The 20,105-nt window shown below is 43.6% G+C and overlaps 1 protein-coding gene across 1 annotated transcript in view; it reads right to left on the reverse strand.

Annotated features, from left to right (window-relative positions):
• The window catches only part of KIF13A (kinesin family member 13A), an 836,323-nt gene extending 830,590 nt beyond the window's left edge, over window positions 1–5,733 (reverse strand). Inside the window, exons 1-2 of the mRNA XM_078687977.1 lie at window positions 5,528–5,733; window positions 4,731–4,824 (exon numbers count right to left, since the gene is read on the reverse strand). Coding sequence (XP_078544103.1) covers window positions 4,731–4,824; window positions 5,528–5,582 — 149 coding nt within the window. The 5' untranslated portion in view covers window positions 5,583–5,733. The remainder of the gene's footprint in view (window positions 1–4,730; window positions 4,825–5,527) is intronic.
• Window positions 5,734–20,105: the final 14,372 nt, after the last annotated feature.

Here is a 20,105-nt window from a genome sequence, read left to right on the forward strand (position 1 = left end):
GACGCAGCAACGGTCCACTTCCACTACCAGAACGCGCTGCCCTTCCAATCACTTGCCGACTGCATCTCTGCCTTTGACCCTGCATAAAGCTAAGCCGCCTATCGGCTAGGTCCACGCTGCACAAATCCCACATACATACATGGAGGGTTAGCGGTGAACCCAGACGGGGTGCAATCTTTGAGGTGCCACAAGACAATAACTTGTAGCAACAACTACCCCGTTGTTTTGGATCACCAATCAACCACTTATGAGATGAGGAGTCAGTCTCTATTGCTGGAATGGCATTTCTTCCGCTCTGCTATCGACACACCGCTGAAGGCACTGTATTTCAACTTGCGTTTCCCTGAAAAACAGCAGTCGTGAATTAGAGTCTGCGTAGAGCAACAGGTAGTTGTTTCAGGGCCTGGGTGGGGGTGGGCGGACGCACCATGCTCCCGTCCACACAACTTTTCCTATTCCGATCTATTTTTACAGTCTGGTGCATTGGTATGTTGGCCCCGCGCCAGCAGCATTCTTCCCAAGGGCTTCACAGTCATACGCCAGATTTCTGAGACCGTTACTTCATTTTCTCTCCGTTTAGCAACAGGGCTCAATATAATTAGGGGGAATTACTGCGTATGAAAGTTAAAGGCCTTTCGATGTACATGCATGGTTTGTGGCATGACATGTTCCGCAAAAGTAATCTCTGGCTAGTTTGCTGTACATACAACTCAGCCAAATTTTCAGTTTAGCAAAAAAAAAAAAAAAAATCAATAGTTGTTTAAACAAGAGCATGGTGGGGAAAACAAATGACAGCGAACATATTTCACAATCCAACGCGTTCTGTGGCTTTAATAACGGGACTCTCTTTGAACTCTGCAGCCACCGGCCTCTCGGCGAGTGTGACGCTGCAGTCACAGCTGTCGCCAGGCTGCACCCGTCCCCGTCTGCACAGTGCGAGTCCCGTTCTCTGGCTCACCCCACTATCACGCAACAGTCCCTGACAAAGATCAAATTGTCTAATTCGGGAATTAAAAAGAAAGGGGGGAAAGTACTCTCGACAGATGGAACTTTTCGCAAGTCTGAAGCCAGACATAGAATGTAAAACGTTTAAAAGGGTAGTTGTTAAGCATGGTAGTTCCCATTCATATAGTGCTGTTATCACTTAAACCAGATAGGAAAACGACTGCACAAAACTAAGATTCTAAATGCAAGTTTGAAAAAAACGCCTCAAACGTACTAGGATAAGAAGCAATTGTGTGTGAAAATCAAGTGCATTTAGTTTTAGACCACTGTAACATGGACTAAAAAAAACAAACGTTTCTGTCCATAGGTGTTCATTACATCAATTGGAAGAGAAAATACTTAAATGGACTACACTGTTAATAAATACATTATCTTCAGGAGTTATTTTAACAGATTTTAAGTAAATGCTTTCTTGTTGTTGTACTTCTTTGTTGTTGGCATCAAAGCAAATCTAAATTAAACATACCCGTTTGCTCATGGATAACACAAACCAGAAGTTCCTTTGCTTTGCTAGAGCGTCACCTCGGCCGCCTACTTTTTAGTTTTTTCATGAAATTTACATTCTCGCCCTAAAAAGTCCATCATTCGAATATCTAGAAGAACAGAGACATGGCCAGCCGCGTGCCCTCCTTTCGGGTCAATCATTTGCCAGTTTCACTGGAGTGCAGCCTTTTGTTGCAGAGTTTTTTGTGTTTTATTGGCTGCATTTGTCACAGCAAACAGCGCTCATCTGTTGCAGATGTTCAGCTCAATGAAGATGTTGGTGGAAAGCCCAAGAGGGCCTGAAAGAATATTGTGGGCGAAGAGACTGCGCGCGCCTAGATTTCACCACATTAATTAATGGTCCTTTTGTGGGGGAATATGGTACTCTACGGATGGAGAACACAATACGCGTATTCATGTTTTTCAATTCTTCAATTTTAATGGTTTTTGACAAGTACAACCTTAATACCAAACTTTTTCTGCCATTTTGGTTTGCTTTTGTGGGTCAATAAGAATAATGCCTCAAGATGTCACTGGGCAGGTGCACATTGCTGCCCTACAGAGGCAGTCTTGCTAAAAAGCTGGTATGTGCGCTGCCATGTACTCCTACAGATGTGAAGGCAGTTACAGGAACGATTAACCTTCAGTGTGTCAGGCCACAACCACCTGACCAACATCAACTCTCTTGAAGGCAGCCAGAGGCAGGCCTCGAATGAGTACATCAAGTGTCTCCAACATCAGCTTGTGACAGAAGTAAACTAACCCCCAAATCCTGCAAGCAGAAGAGGAGCAAATAAGAGAGACTGCATGCTTAGTCTAGAGAGAGGCCCACCTGTTCAATGAAACACTTTGCATGTCCTAAGGAGTTTCTTTGCTTCACAACACCCTGAGATAGCTTACACTTGCCTATGAAATTCAACCTAGCTCTTCAGGATATAAAGTAGCCCTAGACAGATGGGAGTGAAAACAGTATCAGAAATATTGCTCCTGCACTCGAGCTTTCAAAATGCCATTTATCTCAGTTGTTCTTGCCTCCATCTCAGGCATAATCATTCCCACGGCCTTCGACTTAAGACAATTGAGTTCTACTAAAAGAGATGTTTTTAAATCTGAACAGTGAGCACAGGTGTGTGTTTGAGCAGCAACCATTGGACACTGTGTAGATTTTAAGCACACTGGCGCAACACTGCACCCACTTCAATTCTAAATCTTAAAATATGCAGCCAAATACAAAATTAGCAAACGCTCACTGTAGTCAATATGTAAAGTCGTCAAACAATACACTGAAGAAGTAGGAAGCGTAGCTCCAATAGTGCCTTGCACCGTATCACGTACCACGCTGGGAAGGCATGCTCCCTCAAATCCAGCAGTATCATCAGGGACTTCATGGAGGCGCATGTGAGAACCAACAGGCACCATATCAAAACCTCAAACATTACACCTGTGGAACTCGAGTGAAGGTTGCTTCCAAGCAGAGGGCACATAAACCGATGCCTGTGGGGCACCATATGGACTTGCATCTCTGACCCGTCATACCTACGTACGAGCCACCCAACAGCCGGGACAAGGCCTCCGCCTTGGCCTGGGAACGGCGAGCCCCCCTGATTTTCAGACCTAGCCCTCAGCGGTGCATGCTGCTAGGCAAATGTGGATCTTACAGCAAACACAAGCCTCTATGATCTGGCAACTGAGCACTGAAGGTATTGCAAGCACGGCTTCAGTGTCACAGATGCCCACCCTACTATCCTTAGGGGTCTTTTATTACCTCCATTGTTGATCTGGCCCCGTGTCCCTAACCTGGCTCCGTCCAGGCTCAGAGGGCGATAGTGTCTACTCTGCGTGTTAGCACAATGTCAGACACACACACTAAGTGTACTTTTCTTATTTGGATGAGTCCACTTGCAAAACAAGAAAAATTAAAATTATAGTAATGTTTGACTTTATAATTATTTTCACAGAATCCCCTGAAACTTCAAACTATATTTTTTCCACAAGAATACTTATGTAGGCTGCAACAGCATTGAGCAGTTCAGTGAAAACACCTTTGATATGATGCATAAGAGCTTCACATTTATTTCTAATACAGATCACTACTTTTGTTCCAGAACGACAACAATGACCGAAGTGTCATGCATATCCATCAAAGTAAATTCCTGAGGTCATAAGGTCCAGTATCTAAATTAAACAATGGGAACTAAGGATTCTGGGCTGAAATCCCAGCTCTTCATGCCCAAACGATTCTGCGATCCTGGGCAAGTCACTTTACCAGTCAATGCTTCATTTTCTGTACCTAGCAACATTGGAAGCGGGCATTCTGATGCCAAGTACCGAAATGAGTAAAGATCTCCAGGTTCACACACCGTACATTACATAGGATATTTCAGCCAACCCCAGGCTACTGGTGACCCTCCGCAAACAGGAAATAGACTCTGGTCTGTGACAGAATCCCAAGAACAGGGTGAGAAGGTACCAGAATCTGACAGCCCTGAGATTACCATACTAACAGTGCCATACAATTCTCCGATAACATAACAAATGACTCAGATCCCAGAACTGATACGATCACCAAACGCCTCACTCATATATGATTCGGCGGAATATAATACAGCCCGATACAAAATAATAACATAACTTTAAGTGCAGAACATAGACACGTTTTTTGGCTCACTCATCCCAACATCATCTACCAGATTACATTTGAATGCCATATTAAATTTTCGCTTACATCATATAAGGAGCACATACAATTAATCAGCTCTGCACCTACCACCTCCACATTATAGTGTGCGTTATGGGGATTGTGCACGAAGAATGCAAATATAGGGTGTCGGACTTAGGGTGACCAGGTCGTGCGACTCAAAAACCGGGGCATTTCGCTAAAATGGAGGAAGGACTAACATTTTACATCAACAAAGTGGCAAAGAATGACAGTGCTCATCAACATAGAAACACAGAAGAGGCACTAAGAAAATAAAATGCACTTTTTAAAACCAGCATATTACCTCCTAATTAAATTGCTTAGTCATAACAGCTGCTAACCAGCCCTTTTTATGAATACCTAAATAAAAAAGTGCCTCGTTGTTTTTTTAGTTTACCCTCTCAAAAAACCGGGACAGTAGCCAAATTTCCCGAAATTTGCTGCGACAAATATAGAAACCCCGGGAGTTTCCCGGCAAATCGGGGACGCCTAGTCCCTCTAGTGTCAGTACGCCATAAAGCTGCACTGCCTTGAGCTCGCCTACCTGTTGTCTGGCTGCTTGGCGTTGGCAGGCGGGGGGTGCAGCACCGTCTGGTTGCCCTCCATCTCCACCACACACTTCGTGCTAAGATCCAGCTCTAACAGATGGAAAAGGAGGCACAGGAAATTAAGCGATTAGTGATCAAAGAACAACAACGAAAAATAACCAACAATACAAACGTGGAAATAAGAAAAGAGAAACAGTGGAACAGACAAGGAAAAAACAAGCAACAGCTGTGCAAATTAAAACTAAAATAAAATGCCGTATAAAGCAAGTTGTAGAAATACACCCATGCAGCAACAAAACGGGGAACCTATACAACTGCCAACAATGAGGGTAAAACAAGGCAAATGTCTAAGAAAAAAAAGACAAGTGCGTTGAACAAAAAACTTGCACGGATCAACTGCCAAAAACAAAAGTTGCGACTCGACAATTGTACAAAGCATCTTGATAATGGAACATGGAAACAAAGTATATGAAACATAGCACCAGCGTGAGCCAAAAGCATAACAAGAGGGTGTATTTTGTTTTAAGATGTGCATCGAAAAAGTCATGCAATGCAGAACAGCGAGGCTAGACTACTGTGGAAGCAAAGTGGAAGAAGACAAGTGTGGATAACAAAAAGTGCAGGAACACACCTATGTAAGGCAAAGAAGTCAGCCAGACAAGTGTGCATCCCAACTTTGCCAGCAGCACATGGCAATGGCCCTCGCACATAGGGAGAAAGACATCTGAGCTCAGCGATATCGCAAATAAAATAAAAGAGAGCGGAGGTGAAAACTGAAAAAAGTGCATCGTACCTCGGCGGTTCATGGGCCGGAGCCTGACGGCCACTTTGACTTTACTGTCAGACATGTCTGCTCTGCACGGCGGCTCCCTCCCGGGATTACGGACTCCCTGGAGTTCGGCTGCAATCACGCGAAGCCCCGAGGGCGCTGCGGGCGGCGCCGGGCTCGGGAATCCTGTGCACAGCTCCCAGGCGCAGCCTGCTCCATGCCCGGCCGCCCTGCGCGCATCACAGACCCGCAGCCTCCTGCCGGGGACCCCGGGCGCGGCGCTCCACCCTCAGCCCGGCCGCCATCTTCCAGCGCCCTCCGCGCCGCGGCACCAGCAGCAGAAGAGCTCCGGGATCGGGCTCAGCCGGGAGCCCCGTGAGCTACCCCAGAGAAACCGTGACTGCCGGAGACAGCCGAAAGAGCACGGAAAGAGCCGAAGATCCGCCCCACGGAAACACCCGAAGCTCTTCGGCAAACTTCGGCATTGAGGGAGAAGCGTAAGTACGAGGCAAGGGAGGCGACTGGAGGTCGGGAGGATGACATGCAGGCCACTTATCGCGCGCCCAAGGCCTCCGAACTGTGATTTCTCACAAACCGGTCACATATAGTAACTGTTGCTGAGTAAGTCTAGCTTTTTTGTTTAAACATTACTTAATGTTTCTACTTTCCCTGTAGTATCAAAAGTGGAAAAATCGAGAAGACTTCTTGACGTGCCTGCCTTTCCAACTTCTCAAACAATTATGTTTTTAAGAAACTAGTGTCACGCGCTGTGCAGTGTGGTACAGAAACATATCCGGGCACGCAGTTGCCTTCGGGCTTATCTTTAGGCTTTAAAGTACACGGGAAATACTTCAATTTATCAACTCGAGTCCACTGATACTGTTAGTGAACTGCAGGTTACAGTTCGAATTCCGAAAGACGGCCTCGGAGTCCATGATTACAAGCTCAGTGAAATGAGGGCAAATCCCTAAAATGTAGTTGCACCTGGTAGATACAGTGCTTTGAAAATGCGAAAGTGTATGTATTACGAAGCACTTTATGAGCCATAGAGGTGGACAAGGCAGCACATTCGTAGAGCCCATCCAGGGCTCGGGATTGGCTCTAAGAATCTAGGCACGAGTCGAGCCATCACAATATATGGCATGCAAATTTCGCAACAATATTGAAAACATAGAATAAAGGCTCTTTATAATTCCCAAAAAGTGTTTTCAACATGTGTCAGTATTTCAATTTAATACGTTATATTATATATGTGTATCGAGTTATAATTTATTGAAAGCAATTGTTTCAAAATATACATTTAGAAACTTTTTTATAAATCGTTCCGTGCCCTGAAGTAAAAAAAAAGACATCATTGTGTCATGTGCACAGAATAGATGACAATTGAAGCAATATTATTGTATATTACATTATAGAGGAATGTTGTTTTTTTGTATCGCGTACATCCTGAACTGAATTACTTATGGAGCTATAAAATTGGTCGATTAAGGAATTTAATAATAATATTTGTCAAGTAACACTTTAGTCAAGTGAGGTAGCTGGGATCTGAGCTTTGTTTTCCTGGTCAAACATTGTGCAAGTTGGTCACTGGATGTAAATCTCCTTCAAATTCTCATTTAATAAAGTGCTCATCTTTTTTCATTAGCTAAATTAGTACACCTTGTTCAATAAATTCAAATGACGTGTTAAATCATTCTGAAAGCTGGCATTATTAAAGTCTTTTTAAAAAAAAGTGAAGGAAGGATATTTCTTTTTTTATGTTAATGTCACTGCTCTACCCTCTGACTCTCCCCCCTCCCCTCCCTTCCACTCTACTTTTCCTAAACCCTTCCCTCTTCTATCCCTCCGCTATCCTTTTTAATTCAACTATCAGACTCGCATGTCCACCGCTCAAATTAATTTCATATTTCCCTAGACTAATTCACCACTAATCCTGTTTGCGTTTCAGAGTAGCGTGCTACTTGCCGAAAAGCAATTTGACGCCTCATCAGGGGTACCAAGCACTATATAAATTCAAACCCTTCCCTCTTCTATCCCTCCACTATCCCTTTTCAATCCAAATAATAGACTCACATATCCTCTGCTCAAATTCATTTTCATATTTCCATATACTAATTCACCACTAATCCTGTTAGTTTTCCGGAGTAGTGTGCTACTCACAGCAAAAAGCACTTCAATGCCTTTTTAATGCAGTGTTTATTAACAGCTTAGTTTGGTACAGTGCTAAAGCTGGAGTTTAGCAGTGTCTACCACAAGTTGCTCCTCTGTAGACCCCATGTAATGCACTTAAGTGGTTTAACAGTACCTCTAGTTGGTCCTACTCCTTCAATTCTGGGGGGACTCAATACAGTAAACGTTGGTTATTCTGATACTACTGAGTGAGCCCCATGTACCATAATCAGCCCCACTGATGCACATCAGCAGTGTTTTCCTTGCATGACGCTATCCACCTCAAAAGATGCTAAGTACATGCACCTGCGTCCTTTCTTACACTCAAGTAACACCCATGCGTATGCAGTGACACTCAGTGCACAATGCACTGATCAAACCCCACTCACCTCATCAACGTGTGTGATATCAGCCACATCACAAACAATTACCCTGCAACCATGGACTCCAAATGGAACTCAGGAACCCGCTGCAAAAATGTTTGCCAAACTCGTTAGGGACATCAAGTGCAACAAACACAATGAAACAAACCACCCACGAATGCACTAAATTCCTCACATTGGTAATGGAAAGAACTATCTAGGTACTCTATTTTCAGACACAAATTAAGTTATGTAAATCATTATTCTCATTGCAGTCAAATGCAAGCAATTTCATGGAGAAATGTAATCAAAATGTCGATAATCCTTTATTCTCTTTATATTCTTCACGTTGTAGCTACTCTGTCTGAAAATAGAGTGTGTGCTGATCATCCTGCTGCAATTGAATATGTGAATTTATTCCCTATCTGGGAAATAGGAGGTCTTTATCCCATGATCGTTGCACCACGAAAAAAAGACCCCAATAACATAATACATGCAGTACTGTGTCTAAGGCCTCCTTGTAAATCGTTAACTATATAGGCACTCCAAAACAATACAAAACAATCTACTTTTATTCTCAACATTAGACATTCACCATCCACAGTCTTAGCCCCTTCCTGGAGGCAAATCTTACATCGAAGTGCAACTGCTTACAGTACTGCAACAAGCTTTGAACATCTGTCAATAAACATAATACCCCAATGCATTGGAAGTAGATATGTGTCTGCATGCCATTTACCATGTAAGTACTATTTGTTCGGCACATATAATAATATAATGTAATGCATTAATTTTTGTTACAAAGATCCACCACATTAATTGTTCAAAGTGTCATTTCAGGGCAGCAGTATCTCAGGGGAGTGTTTTGCGAGCCTCACATGCGGTTCTTTAAAATTCCCTTCTCTGTTCTATTTTTACCTCTAGCCACAATTTGGTTCACACACTATATAACCTGTTTATTTAAGGAATTGCGTAATATTTGGATAAGAAGACTAACAAACTGCATCTGTGCTTCCGTGTCCTGACAGGGGTAGTAAGCATCATATGAATATTCATATCATGCCATGCAATAACACATATAGCAATTAAGCACAACCTTATAATGTCTACAGAAGTCCATCCCAACCAGAAATTGATAATTCAGTAAAGAATGAACTCTGTAATGAACAATCCCTTGAGGAGGAAGACCAGGTTCAAAAGGGCTCCACAGCCCATAACTGAAGTAGGATGAGAACTTCATGCCTTCAGGTCACTGTAAGGGAGAGCAGGATAGGGGGTTGCATTCCAGGCCTACCACACACCCCTACACCTTCTTTTTGTGCAACTTTAGGTACTTGAACCCAGCAGCCTCTACTTCAGTTTTGATTGCCAAATAGTGTCTTAGCAACCCCCTCCCCCACCCCCATTGCTCGGGAAAATGGGAGGATTTATGCTAATTGCCCCCAAACAATGATCATTTCCCCAACAGACCTGTACTTTACAGGTAACATACAGATCTTTATAAATGCTGAATTAACCCACAGTGCCATTTGCCTGCTTATAATTTGAGGTGCCTTTAGTGTTATTATGGATTAAGAGATCTTCTAGTACAACTAAATCATGTAGCTGGGAAATGCCAGTTGTCATGGAAATGAAGGACTGATAATTGACAGACGGTAGCAAGCATATATAATATAGCTCCATGAGAGGCATTTGTGTAGAATGCGTTTCGTGTTTGTGGCCATAGCATTGAGCCTTCATCCGGCGTGGTCTTCATCTGATCCTAGCCCCTTTCTCACCTCCATGACTAGTGGTAGATTCTGCCTCTGGTTGCTGGAATATACCCTTACCAGGCTCGGATCTTGCTCAACCAGTGTCATGATTGGCCTTCTTCTAGCGCCCTTGTTCGCTATATTGAATGAGTGTAGACTTGGCTAGTTTTGGGGCAGACTTACAGTAATTGGGAAACCCTTGCACCTCCTCTAAAACTGTGCAAGTGTATTGGCTTGTCGGTGTGGTATGCACTGATTCACAGACATTAGTTAACATTTGCAGCAATGTTACATGACATTAACATGCTTGTTTTTTCAAAGCTAATTTTCCATGACAGCAATTTTTTTGCCTGAAAGCGTTTACAACCTTTCTTGGTACTGCAGCGAGGATGGATGGATCGACGCAGCTCTGCTCACCCACATTGCAACTCTGCTGTCACGTGATACAACTCCCCTTGGCCAGTTGTTATTACATTAACAGGTATGTCATTTCAAATGAAGTTTAAAGTGAGCTTATTTTGAGTTTTCTCTATTGTTTGCTGTGGGCATTGATGCTTGCATAAAATCTCATGGCATAGTTTAGTTTCATGATCTGGGAAGACTGTAGTTTTTAACCGGAAATAGTCCATTTAGTCACAAAAGATAAAATCCACACTTATGATGATGTATGGTACAATTCCACAACACAGACAGCAGATATTAATCTGCCAAGAAAGCAAAGGCGCTTAGTTGTTAATTGTCATCTCTGGCCTAGTGTGACACATACTTTAGATATGAATATTAAGCAATTCAGACAGGAGAACTCTTTTTTCTTGGCATCTTGCGAATTACCCGTAGAAACCAACGCTGACAAGCTCCGACTAGCTGTCAGCTGGTAGAGAGAAGCATGGCTGACTGGGCTGCCAGGCAACGAGAGAGCACACCTAGGCCTGCGTTCACTGTCAAGTGCGTCACTTTAATTCTAGCATGTTATCTTCATTAACCTGCTCCCTTAAGCAAAAGAAAACAAGGGAAGTGAACAGACTACGAGGCAGTTGTTTCAAAAGCTGCTGGCTGTGGCTGTAAGTGCTATGGCGGGAGTCGGGGCCAAGTGGTTTCCGCCCCAGGCATTCTGGGAATTTTTCTGAAGAGTGGGGATAATTTAGTATGTAACCATTCTGGAAGCTGGAGCAGCTGGTGAATCTGATTTGTCAGTTGCAAAGAGCGAGCACTGATTGTTTTTACATAAATCGTAGGTTAGGTAACACAGTGTTTGATGGCTGTGCAATGCCAGTGCTTATTGGTGGGAATGCCATCATTAAGTTGGATTTGCCGGAAGTCTAGTACTCTCGTAGGGACAAAGAAGATGCTGATTCGTTTGCAGTTGGCTGTTTGCCAGGTGTGCAATTCTGTGGCAGATCGAGCAAGTGGGAACTCAGGATTGCCCATATTGGGTGTGAGGGGGGGGGGGAGTGGATGTGGACAGATGGGCCATGTCGTCCTGTAGTATGGTTAGGTTGAGTACATGGATTTTTTGGATATTCACTTTGGAGTCGGAGTCCTCTCCGCATGTGTCCAGCTCTCTTGGGTGAGCCGGGAATGAAGAGTGTAGCTAGGATAGGGCAATAGTGACATCGTCAGCATAAAGGGCTAATTTATATTCCTGGTTGCTGAGGGAGATGCCTTTGATCCTTGTGTTTGCCCGTATCTGCTTTGGTAGCGGTGCCATATATAGGGCAATGAGGAGTTGGGATAGGGGACATCCTTGGCGAATGTCCCTGTCTATCGTAAAGGCCTGAGAAGTCAGTCAATTAACTCTCACTTCTGACTTGGGTATTTGCTTCAGCTACTCGAGACCCACTTTAGAAACCACTTCCTCAGTCCCACATTTTCCATAATGTGCCAGAGAAATGGCCACTGTACTCGGTCAAATGCTTTTTCAGTATCAATTAATCAGGGTAGTCCTGCGATTTGTGACCAGGGAGTTTTGTCTATGAGGTGGAGATGGCATCTGGTGTAGTTGCGGCAACCACATGCCTGGATGAACCCAGCCTGGACGAGATCCACAAGCCCCTTCCTGTATGAATTTAGGCAGGTGACTAGACTGCTTGTGAAAAGCTTAGTGTCGACATTGAACAGGGATATTGGGCAGTATGGTGAGCATAGTGTAGAGTCCTTACCAGGTTTGGGTATCACAGTAATTATTGCTCCCCGCATCATTTTAGGGAAGGTGTTGGTCTCCCTAAATGAGTTGTATAGGCAGGTGAGGACAGGAGATAGTTGTGGCCCATATAGTTTGTAGAAACCAGGGGTGAAATCATCAGTCCCAGGAGCTTTGCTGGGCTGTAGCCAGGATATGGCAGCGAGGACCTCGTATACTCAGATCTCTGCCTCCAACAAGAGTCCATCTCCTGCAGGTAGGTGAGTGGTGTGCGTCAAAGAGAGGAACACTCTAATCTTCTCTGGATCTGTTTCTTCTGCCACGTAGATGTTAGCGTAGAAGTGCCCAAAGGCCTGAGCTATTTCTGCATCGTGGTGTGCCCTTCCACTGTCTGAGTCTCAGAGATCCTGCCCTTGTGAGTTTGGGCTCTCAGTTAATGGGTGACTAGGCATCCGGCCATGTTGCACCCTGCATAATATTTTCACCTGGTGCGAAAGAGAGCATATTCAGTTCTATCTCAGTCTATCGCTTTAAGTTGCTTTCTGGCAAAAGTTAGTTGCCTTCACAGCCTAAGGGCACCTGATCATTTATGGGCCTCATCTAGGGCCCTCATGTGATCCTCTAGTGCTGTGCATTTATCTCGCCTCATCTTATTGAGTTTCACAGAGATGTCCAAGAGGGCTCCCCTTATTACTTGTTTCAGCGTTTCCCAGGCCAGGGAGACTGGAGGTGCGAGGTATGTTGTTTGTTTGGAGAAAATGTTGGATGGCCTCTTGGATTTCTTTTTTGGTAGATCATATGTTAGTAGTTTATTGTTAGGTTGCCATGGCTGACGTGGGCATAAGCCAAGGCATGTGGAAGGTGATTGTGATAGGGGGTTGGTCAGACAGTGTTGCCACTTTCATGTCAGTGGCTGCCAGAATACTTGGAGACAATAAGAAATAATCCATCTGAGCAAATGTCTGGTATAAAGTAGAGAAGAAGGTGTATCCCTTACATAAGGGGTGCAAGGAACGTCAGGCATCTGCTAATTCCATGTCACTCAGCCACTGCACCCCTGCAGTTGTGAAGGCCCCCGATTGGTCCGATTTGCCCAGTGAAGAGTTTTGGATGAAGTTAAAGTCCCACCCATCACTATCTCAGTGTCTGGAAACATGGCAGTCAAGCCAAGGGCTCTAAGGAGGAACTGCTCTTGGTGTTCACGGGGTGCGTATAACGTGGTGAGGGTCAAAGTATAGATATTCACAGAGATGCTTAGGGAAAGAAGCCTCCCAGTTATTTTTGCTTGTGTTTGTATAATTTGGCCCTAGAAGCTGCTAGGTAGTAATATTGTGACTCGTTCCTTCTTGTTGGGTCTGAAGGAGAAGCATTGCATATCGAACCACTGGGACTGCAAACCCCCCAGTTCTTTCTTAGATGGTGTGTGTCCTGTAGAGCGAGGAAGTTGCACAAGATAACAAATAAGTAAGAACAGACATCAGTGTACAATAAATAAGGAGGTGCAACAGAGAAATAGGCATACACCAAAAAACGATACATAGAGTAGAGGGAGGTAGGAGATTGGGCAGACGGTCGGTTAGATAAAAATACAAATCCCGCAGACGGGCACCAACTAGTGTAAAACCCAGGGCCAGTCCATCAATCCCGGGCCGGAACCAAGGCAGGTCTAATTCAAGAAAGGAGTTAAGTCCGCAGCCGAGTTAGGGTCACAGTGTAGTTGGAACGTCTTCACTCAAAGAGCCGAGACTAGTAGACAGCCGAGAGGTCAGCGTATGTGTGTAAGATGGCCGCCTCCACACCCGCCATCATCACCGAACAGGCTGCGGACAGGAGGCGACGGGGGAATGGGAGAGAAACTCGGCAGTCCATCACAATGCACAAAACCAGATTGCTGTAACCATGTTCAACGGACAGGACAGGTTGCAGATAGTGATCCCACCTAGGACCACCCACAGCATGGTATGGAGGACTCCGTCTGTATGAACCTCAGCCAATTCCGATTGTGAAGTGGAAACCCCCTCAGACCCGAGCATCTCACCAGTGGAATAAGGCAGTCCCAACTTCTGGATCGCAAGAGGGGCAGCCCCTGGGAGGGAGAGGGCCACAGACAGAGAATCTGTGCTCTCCTTCCGCTCCGATCGGGAAAGACATCTCAGTGGTTCAGGGCAGCTGCGACAGGAAACAAGCAGGGCTTTCGTCTCATGGTAATTCGTTTGTGATTACCAGAGAGAAGTTGATTGTAACGGGATGCAGAGTAGTAGGGGGGTGTCGGGAAGGTAGGTGAAGGCTGTGGGTTGACACCCAGAGGGTGAAGCCGAGCCCGTCTCCTCTCAGCTGAATAATGCAGCTCAACCAAGCAATCAGCCACATTCCTCTGACGGTCGATTTTTGCTGTAAAAGTATTACTCTAGAGGGTGGCTGAAAAATTGCCTTCAATCCCCAAGGTATGGATGGTTCGATTGGGGTGAAAATTCTAAGAATTTTCATCAAGACGACGGTCCTGGCCAGGAGATCCCGGCTGGAGCTCCTTATCCGTCGGCCATTGCAGTAGTTGAACAGCTGATGCTGCACTACTGATCATGCTGCACTATGGTTGGATGCAAACTCTTTGGTGGGGGCTGGTGTCGCTTGAATATGATGAATCTGAACTTGGACAGCACTCCCAGGTCCGCCAGACTCAGGTACAGGTTTTATCTATCTTGGATTTGTCCTATGTTGTGCTGGTAGTGGCAAAAATGCTGCAGTGGCTACCATACAGTCATTTTAGGCTCTTTCAGCTCATGTGGTCCTGGAGCTGGTTACATGTGACCAGCCAACTGATCCTCGGAGTCACTGATCCTGGTGAAGCTGGGAAATCAACTTTTACCGGGGTCAGGAGCTGCAGGAACAGTCCAAATCTCACAAGTCCCAAAGTGCAGCAGATGCAGTCCTCTAGATAGTGCAGCCTTTCTTTGCGTGGTTCAAGGGCAGCAGAGCAGTCCTTCTTCAGTACTCTCTTCTTCTCCAATGTGAACTGAGGGGCATGGTGCGAAGGGTGCCATATTTATCCCAGAAACGAGTCCTGAGGTGACCACGTGGTCACTAGCCGATGGGCTACTAAGTCCCCCACTCCCTTTTGAAGAAGTTTCTGTGATGTGTAGTATCTGGCTATCCAAGAGTACCCCATTCATGCTCCTTTCAAAATAGCATAACCCTAATTCTGTTGTGAGGAGTACGGAAGCCCACCCAGGAGATGTGGCTGCCAGATGGCTACATGTCCATGGGAAAACCGGTTTGGACATAGGTTTCCCTCCCCTGGCCCTGTCTCCTAATTGTCTGCAGGAACAAAAAGCACCCTGCTCAGAGATGTTGCTACCAGCGGTCCTTTAAAGGCAGCTTCACCTCTGAAGCGTGCCTTGTGGGCTAACACACTGAGTGCCATACTGGGAGAACAGGTAAGACCTCGCTCTGTTTGCAACAGCCTTTGTTCCTGGGCCTCGGAGTCATTCATATGTCTCCCCAGGCATTCAGAAATCTGTCTAAGTGTCATGGCCTTTGTGAGGCCCCTGTACTAGCGAGTGCAGGGTAGAAACATTCCAAAAGTTGCTTAACTTTAATAGTGACTTCAAATCTGGCCTGGGCATCAGATTGAATTTAATGTCCCAATTAATTTGATACTTTACTTGACCTTGTTAGGTGGACCCATTCAGAAGTTAGAAAGGTTGGAGTGCCATCCGGTTAACCCTGTCTTAGCCAATGGAGCTCTTAACCTTTCCCCAGCAAAACAACACTTTGAAAGTGTTGCTGTTGAGAAATATAGAAAATCATAGGTCTTACTAGGTAATATATAGCTCCCTGCCATAGGACTCTATAGGTCTTCCTTAGGGGAAACTTACATATATTATTTAAGGGAAGTGGTGGCTTTGTCATTAAGTGTAAAGGTAAAGTCGAGGCACGGCTGTGTAAAACACTACCATGTCAGTCTGCAGTGGCAGACTGGGGTCCATTTTGTCTCTGTCATGTGTAGTGTGGCACATACAGTGCTGCATACCTGTGTGAACACTCTGCCTTACATGCCCTGGGTACCTTGGGTATCCATATACTAGGGACTTATAAGTAAGTAAGTACTTTCCAATTGGGTGTATCCAATTAAACATAACTTTTACATAGGGTTAAACACTGGCACTGACTTCTGGTTAGCAGGCCTCAGTGCACCCTCAGAGTCGAAAAACAAGCAGCATCAGTCCCAAAAAATGGGGGCTATCATGCACAAAGATACATTCCCTTAGAGAGAGCCAGGTGAGGCCGGGCTGGGTATGGACTCGGTGTAGGGTGAAATGTGTGTCGACTCCAGGGCATTGAGCATGTCTGTGAATGAGACCCTGGGGCTGGGGTAGTAACCAACTGGGGGGAAGCAATCGGGGAGATAGCTAGTCCCTCTATGAGAGTCCAGAGTGTCTTAAGTGCTGGGGTCATGGCCGCGAACAGCAGGGTGGGCTAATTCATGAGTGAGGTGTGTCGTGGCCCTTCCTTTCTGGCTCAGTGGTGTGGTTAGGTATGGTAGGGGCATCGGACTACCTGGAAGTCTATTGGCCTGGCTGTGGCATCCAATGGCTTTGACCCCTGGGGGAATCCGGAACGTTCATGTCTTGGGGTGATCATTCCATAGTTTGTTCATGGGAGGCATCTTGTCTCTGGAGTTGTTATAGTAATGCTGTATATTCTCGTCAGCTTTCATCAAGAGTTGGTTAGTGGGTGCCTAATATGTTGTTGGTTCTTTCTACCAGGTGTTCTATGTTTGAGAAGGTTCCTGTGTTGCCATTAGTGGTTGGTGTCATCAGCTGGGGCTTCCAGCCCCAGGATGAAGTGGGCTTCCTCTATGATGCGGACTGCATGTGTTTTTTTTTGTCCCATACACAAATCAAGCAGAAGGTTTGCCCCTATTTTGTATTTGATCGCTTGTTCACATAGAAATGTGCTAGCCGCTTTGAAGAAACGGCGTAACTAGACTGTGATGGGGACAAATCTTTGGAGAGTCACACTTTTACTCCCTCAAACGATGTTGGGGACCCAAGTCTTTTGCCACTGACATTAAGGCCTCTTTTAGTGGGTAGTTATGGATGCAGGTTAGGATATCTTGGGGCAGGTCTGGTATATTAGAGGGGCAACCTGCTCTTTGTGTGTGGTTGAGGATAATCTCTTTCTCAGCTAGGTCTGAAGGCACCTGACAGAAGAGGCAGGTAAGATAGCTGTCCAGGCTGCCTGAATCTGCCTTAAGTGGGACCCTCTTAATAATTATTAATATCTGTTCTCTCGATCTTCTAGGTGGTGCAGCAGATCTGCATGCTGTTCTCGTAACTCCATCAGCTTGCGTCTGTGGGGTTCTAGTTCCTTTTCCTTAGTGTTTGACACTCGTTTCTAGGGTAGCCACCCGCTGGCCAATCTCCGCCACACCTTTTTAAATGTTTTTCATGTCTGTGGCAATGTTCTCCCGAAGCGCAGCGATATCCTCTCTAAGTTTTCTAAAGTGTGTTTACATAAATGCATGGGTGACGTGATCCTGCGCTTCCTCGTGGTCAGGATTTATGTCTCAGTTATCTGGGGCCGCCGGTTCTGCAGAAGCTGTGTCCTTTGAAAGATCAGGCTTTTTGGGGGTGGCTTTGGTTAGCATGTACTTAAGTGAAGTGCCTATTTGAGCCCAGTGGGCTCGCCTGGTGTTGTGAAGGGTTACCCCGTTTGTTTGCTAGGTGTTGGGGCAGGAAAGCGAGGGGAGCAGAATCGCAGGTCCTGAAGGAGCTTCCGTTTTTTAGGACGTCTGTAGGTTGCCAAGGTGCATGATATGTGGCCTTAATTGCAAAGTTACTGGTCTGTGCCATTAGCAGACCCATGGTGTGCTCCACATTGCCTCTACCAGCAGCAGCATGGCCTTTTCCCCACCATTAGAGTGCTACTTTGTGTCCCTGTGACCTTGCCGACTGCTATTCGAATGGTCGGGGTCACCTCCCAGCAGTTGCTTGATTATCTTACTGGGCAGTGGCAGAGTGGTGTCCAGAAGGAAGGGTCTGAAGCCGGTGGAGGCAGTTCCATAGTGCCTCTCCATTACATCAAAAGCTCTCTCCAGTGTTGGTCTATTTCCCAATGAGCTGTCACACTTGTGCGCCCAGCATAGGCAGCTGCTGGGGGTTCTGTGTTATGTTGTGCTGGGCCGGCGCCTCCTCCGCTTACCACATGGTCCCCGTGGTGGGTGCCATCTTAGGTTGGGGCTGTCCGGCTGCTTGTGTCTTGTCCTTTCTTCCCCGGAGTTATGGAATGCGCCTTTGGGCTCTCCTTGTTCTAGGTGAGGTGCCTTGCTCACCACTAAGGAGAGATACAACCGGGAGTGGCTGATTCTGGCGTACTCGGGCGGAGGAACTCCTGGAAAGTGCTCCTACCTGGCCACCACCTTGGCCACGCACACACAAAATTATTTATTATGAAGAATTTAAATACCCACCAATCTAACAATAGAGAGAAAAAAGGCTCTACTTGTTTCACAGAAAATAGAAATATAGTAAAGTTTACTTCCGCATACCTCACTGACAATGTAAAAATTACAATGGGAAAAATAATGATAGTCAACAAGCAAGCACGTTTTCTCTACCTTGTAGAAACATTCCTGCCTCGGTGCATTCAGAGCCTACTTTCTGGTTGCTTTCCAGTGAATTCTCATTAGATGGAGTTCTACTAGTGTTAGTCACAGAGTGTGGATAATTTATGTCAAGAAAAAAAGCTAACCGCGCTAGACCATTGGGAAACATCCTTTACAACGCAACTTTTACAACGCACTACCATTACAACGCAACTTTTACAACGCAAATGCTTTTACAATGCATGTATTTACAACGCATGCCATTACAATGCAGATGTCATTACAACGCATGCCATTACATCGTAAGTATGGTTTATGGTAAGTTTTATTTTTTTCTTTAAAATGAGTACATTTTATTAAAAACATTTTTAATTAATACTCAAGTATTAAATAATAATGAGTAATGAGTATATTTTTAAATATTTAAAATAATAATATTTTATAACAAATAATACTCAATTATTACATTGAATAAGAGTAATGAGTAAATTTATATAAATATAACTTAGTAATATTCTATGAAAATTAATACTCAAGTATTACATTTAAAAATGAAATTTGTTATTATAATTAAATTTTAATTAGTAATATTTATTTAACATTAATACTGATATTTTAAATAAATTTAGCATTAGATTATTAAAAAATAATTAATATAAATTAATAAACAAGTAATTATTTTAAAATTAGTATAACATTTTTTTATGAAAAATTTATGGTTTTAATATAAAAAATTATTACAAAAAAATCCTTTAGTAGAAATTAAATTAAGAGTAATGAGTAAATGTAAAAATATATATTTATTGAAAGTAAATAAATAAATATATATATTTAAATTTAAAATATATTTAGTAATGTTATGTATTTAGAAAATAATATCTAAAAAAAATTATATATATTATAAAATATGTTACATTTATAATATAATGAATAATAATATTTTAATACTGATTAGTGAAATATATTAATTAAAAATAGTTGAAAAAATATTATGTAAAAAATTAAACTTTGAAAATTATGTATAAATGTAAATAAAGATTTCTATATTGTTGTGTATTTTGTAAATGTTACTATTATATGTTTTAATATTAATGAATGAAAATTTCCCACGCTTTTCCATTGTATTCAATGGAGAGTTTTGTCCTTTATTTATTTCCATAGTTGAACTTAAGAGTCCCGCGGAACTACTTTGCAAGCTCTAAAAAAGGTACTTGGAACAAGTATTGGATGGAAATGGCATTAGTATAGATGTAAGTAGCATTTCGTATTATTTTCTATGTAATTACATTTTTAAAAAAAACAAATTTATAATAATTACATTAATCAAAACATTGACTCGATATTTTTCGTTTATTGTTTTATTGGAAAAAACATGTAAAAAAACAATATATTTGATCTATTATTATAATTGTTTTCCCACATTTTAATCTTGTAAATTAACATTATAGAATACATTTTATTTACAAATACATAAATAAATATAAATAGTCCATTGGTAGAAATGTTATATATTTGAATTGTGAATTGAATTGTTTTTTAGAATCTAGAAGATATTGCTGTAAGGACAGATCAG

This window comes from Lissotriton helveticus, chromosome 4_1, assembly GCF_964261635.1.
Source record: "Lissotriton helveticus chromosome 4_1, aLisHel1.1, whole genome shotgun sequence".
Lineage (NCBI taxonomy): Eukaryota > Metazoa > Chordata > Amphibia > Caudata > Salamandridae > Lissotriton > Lissotriton helveticus.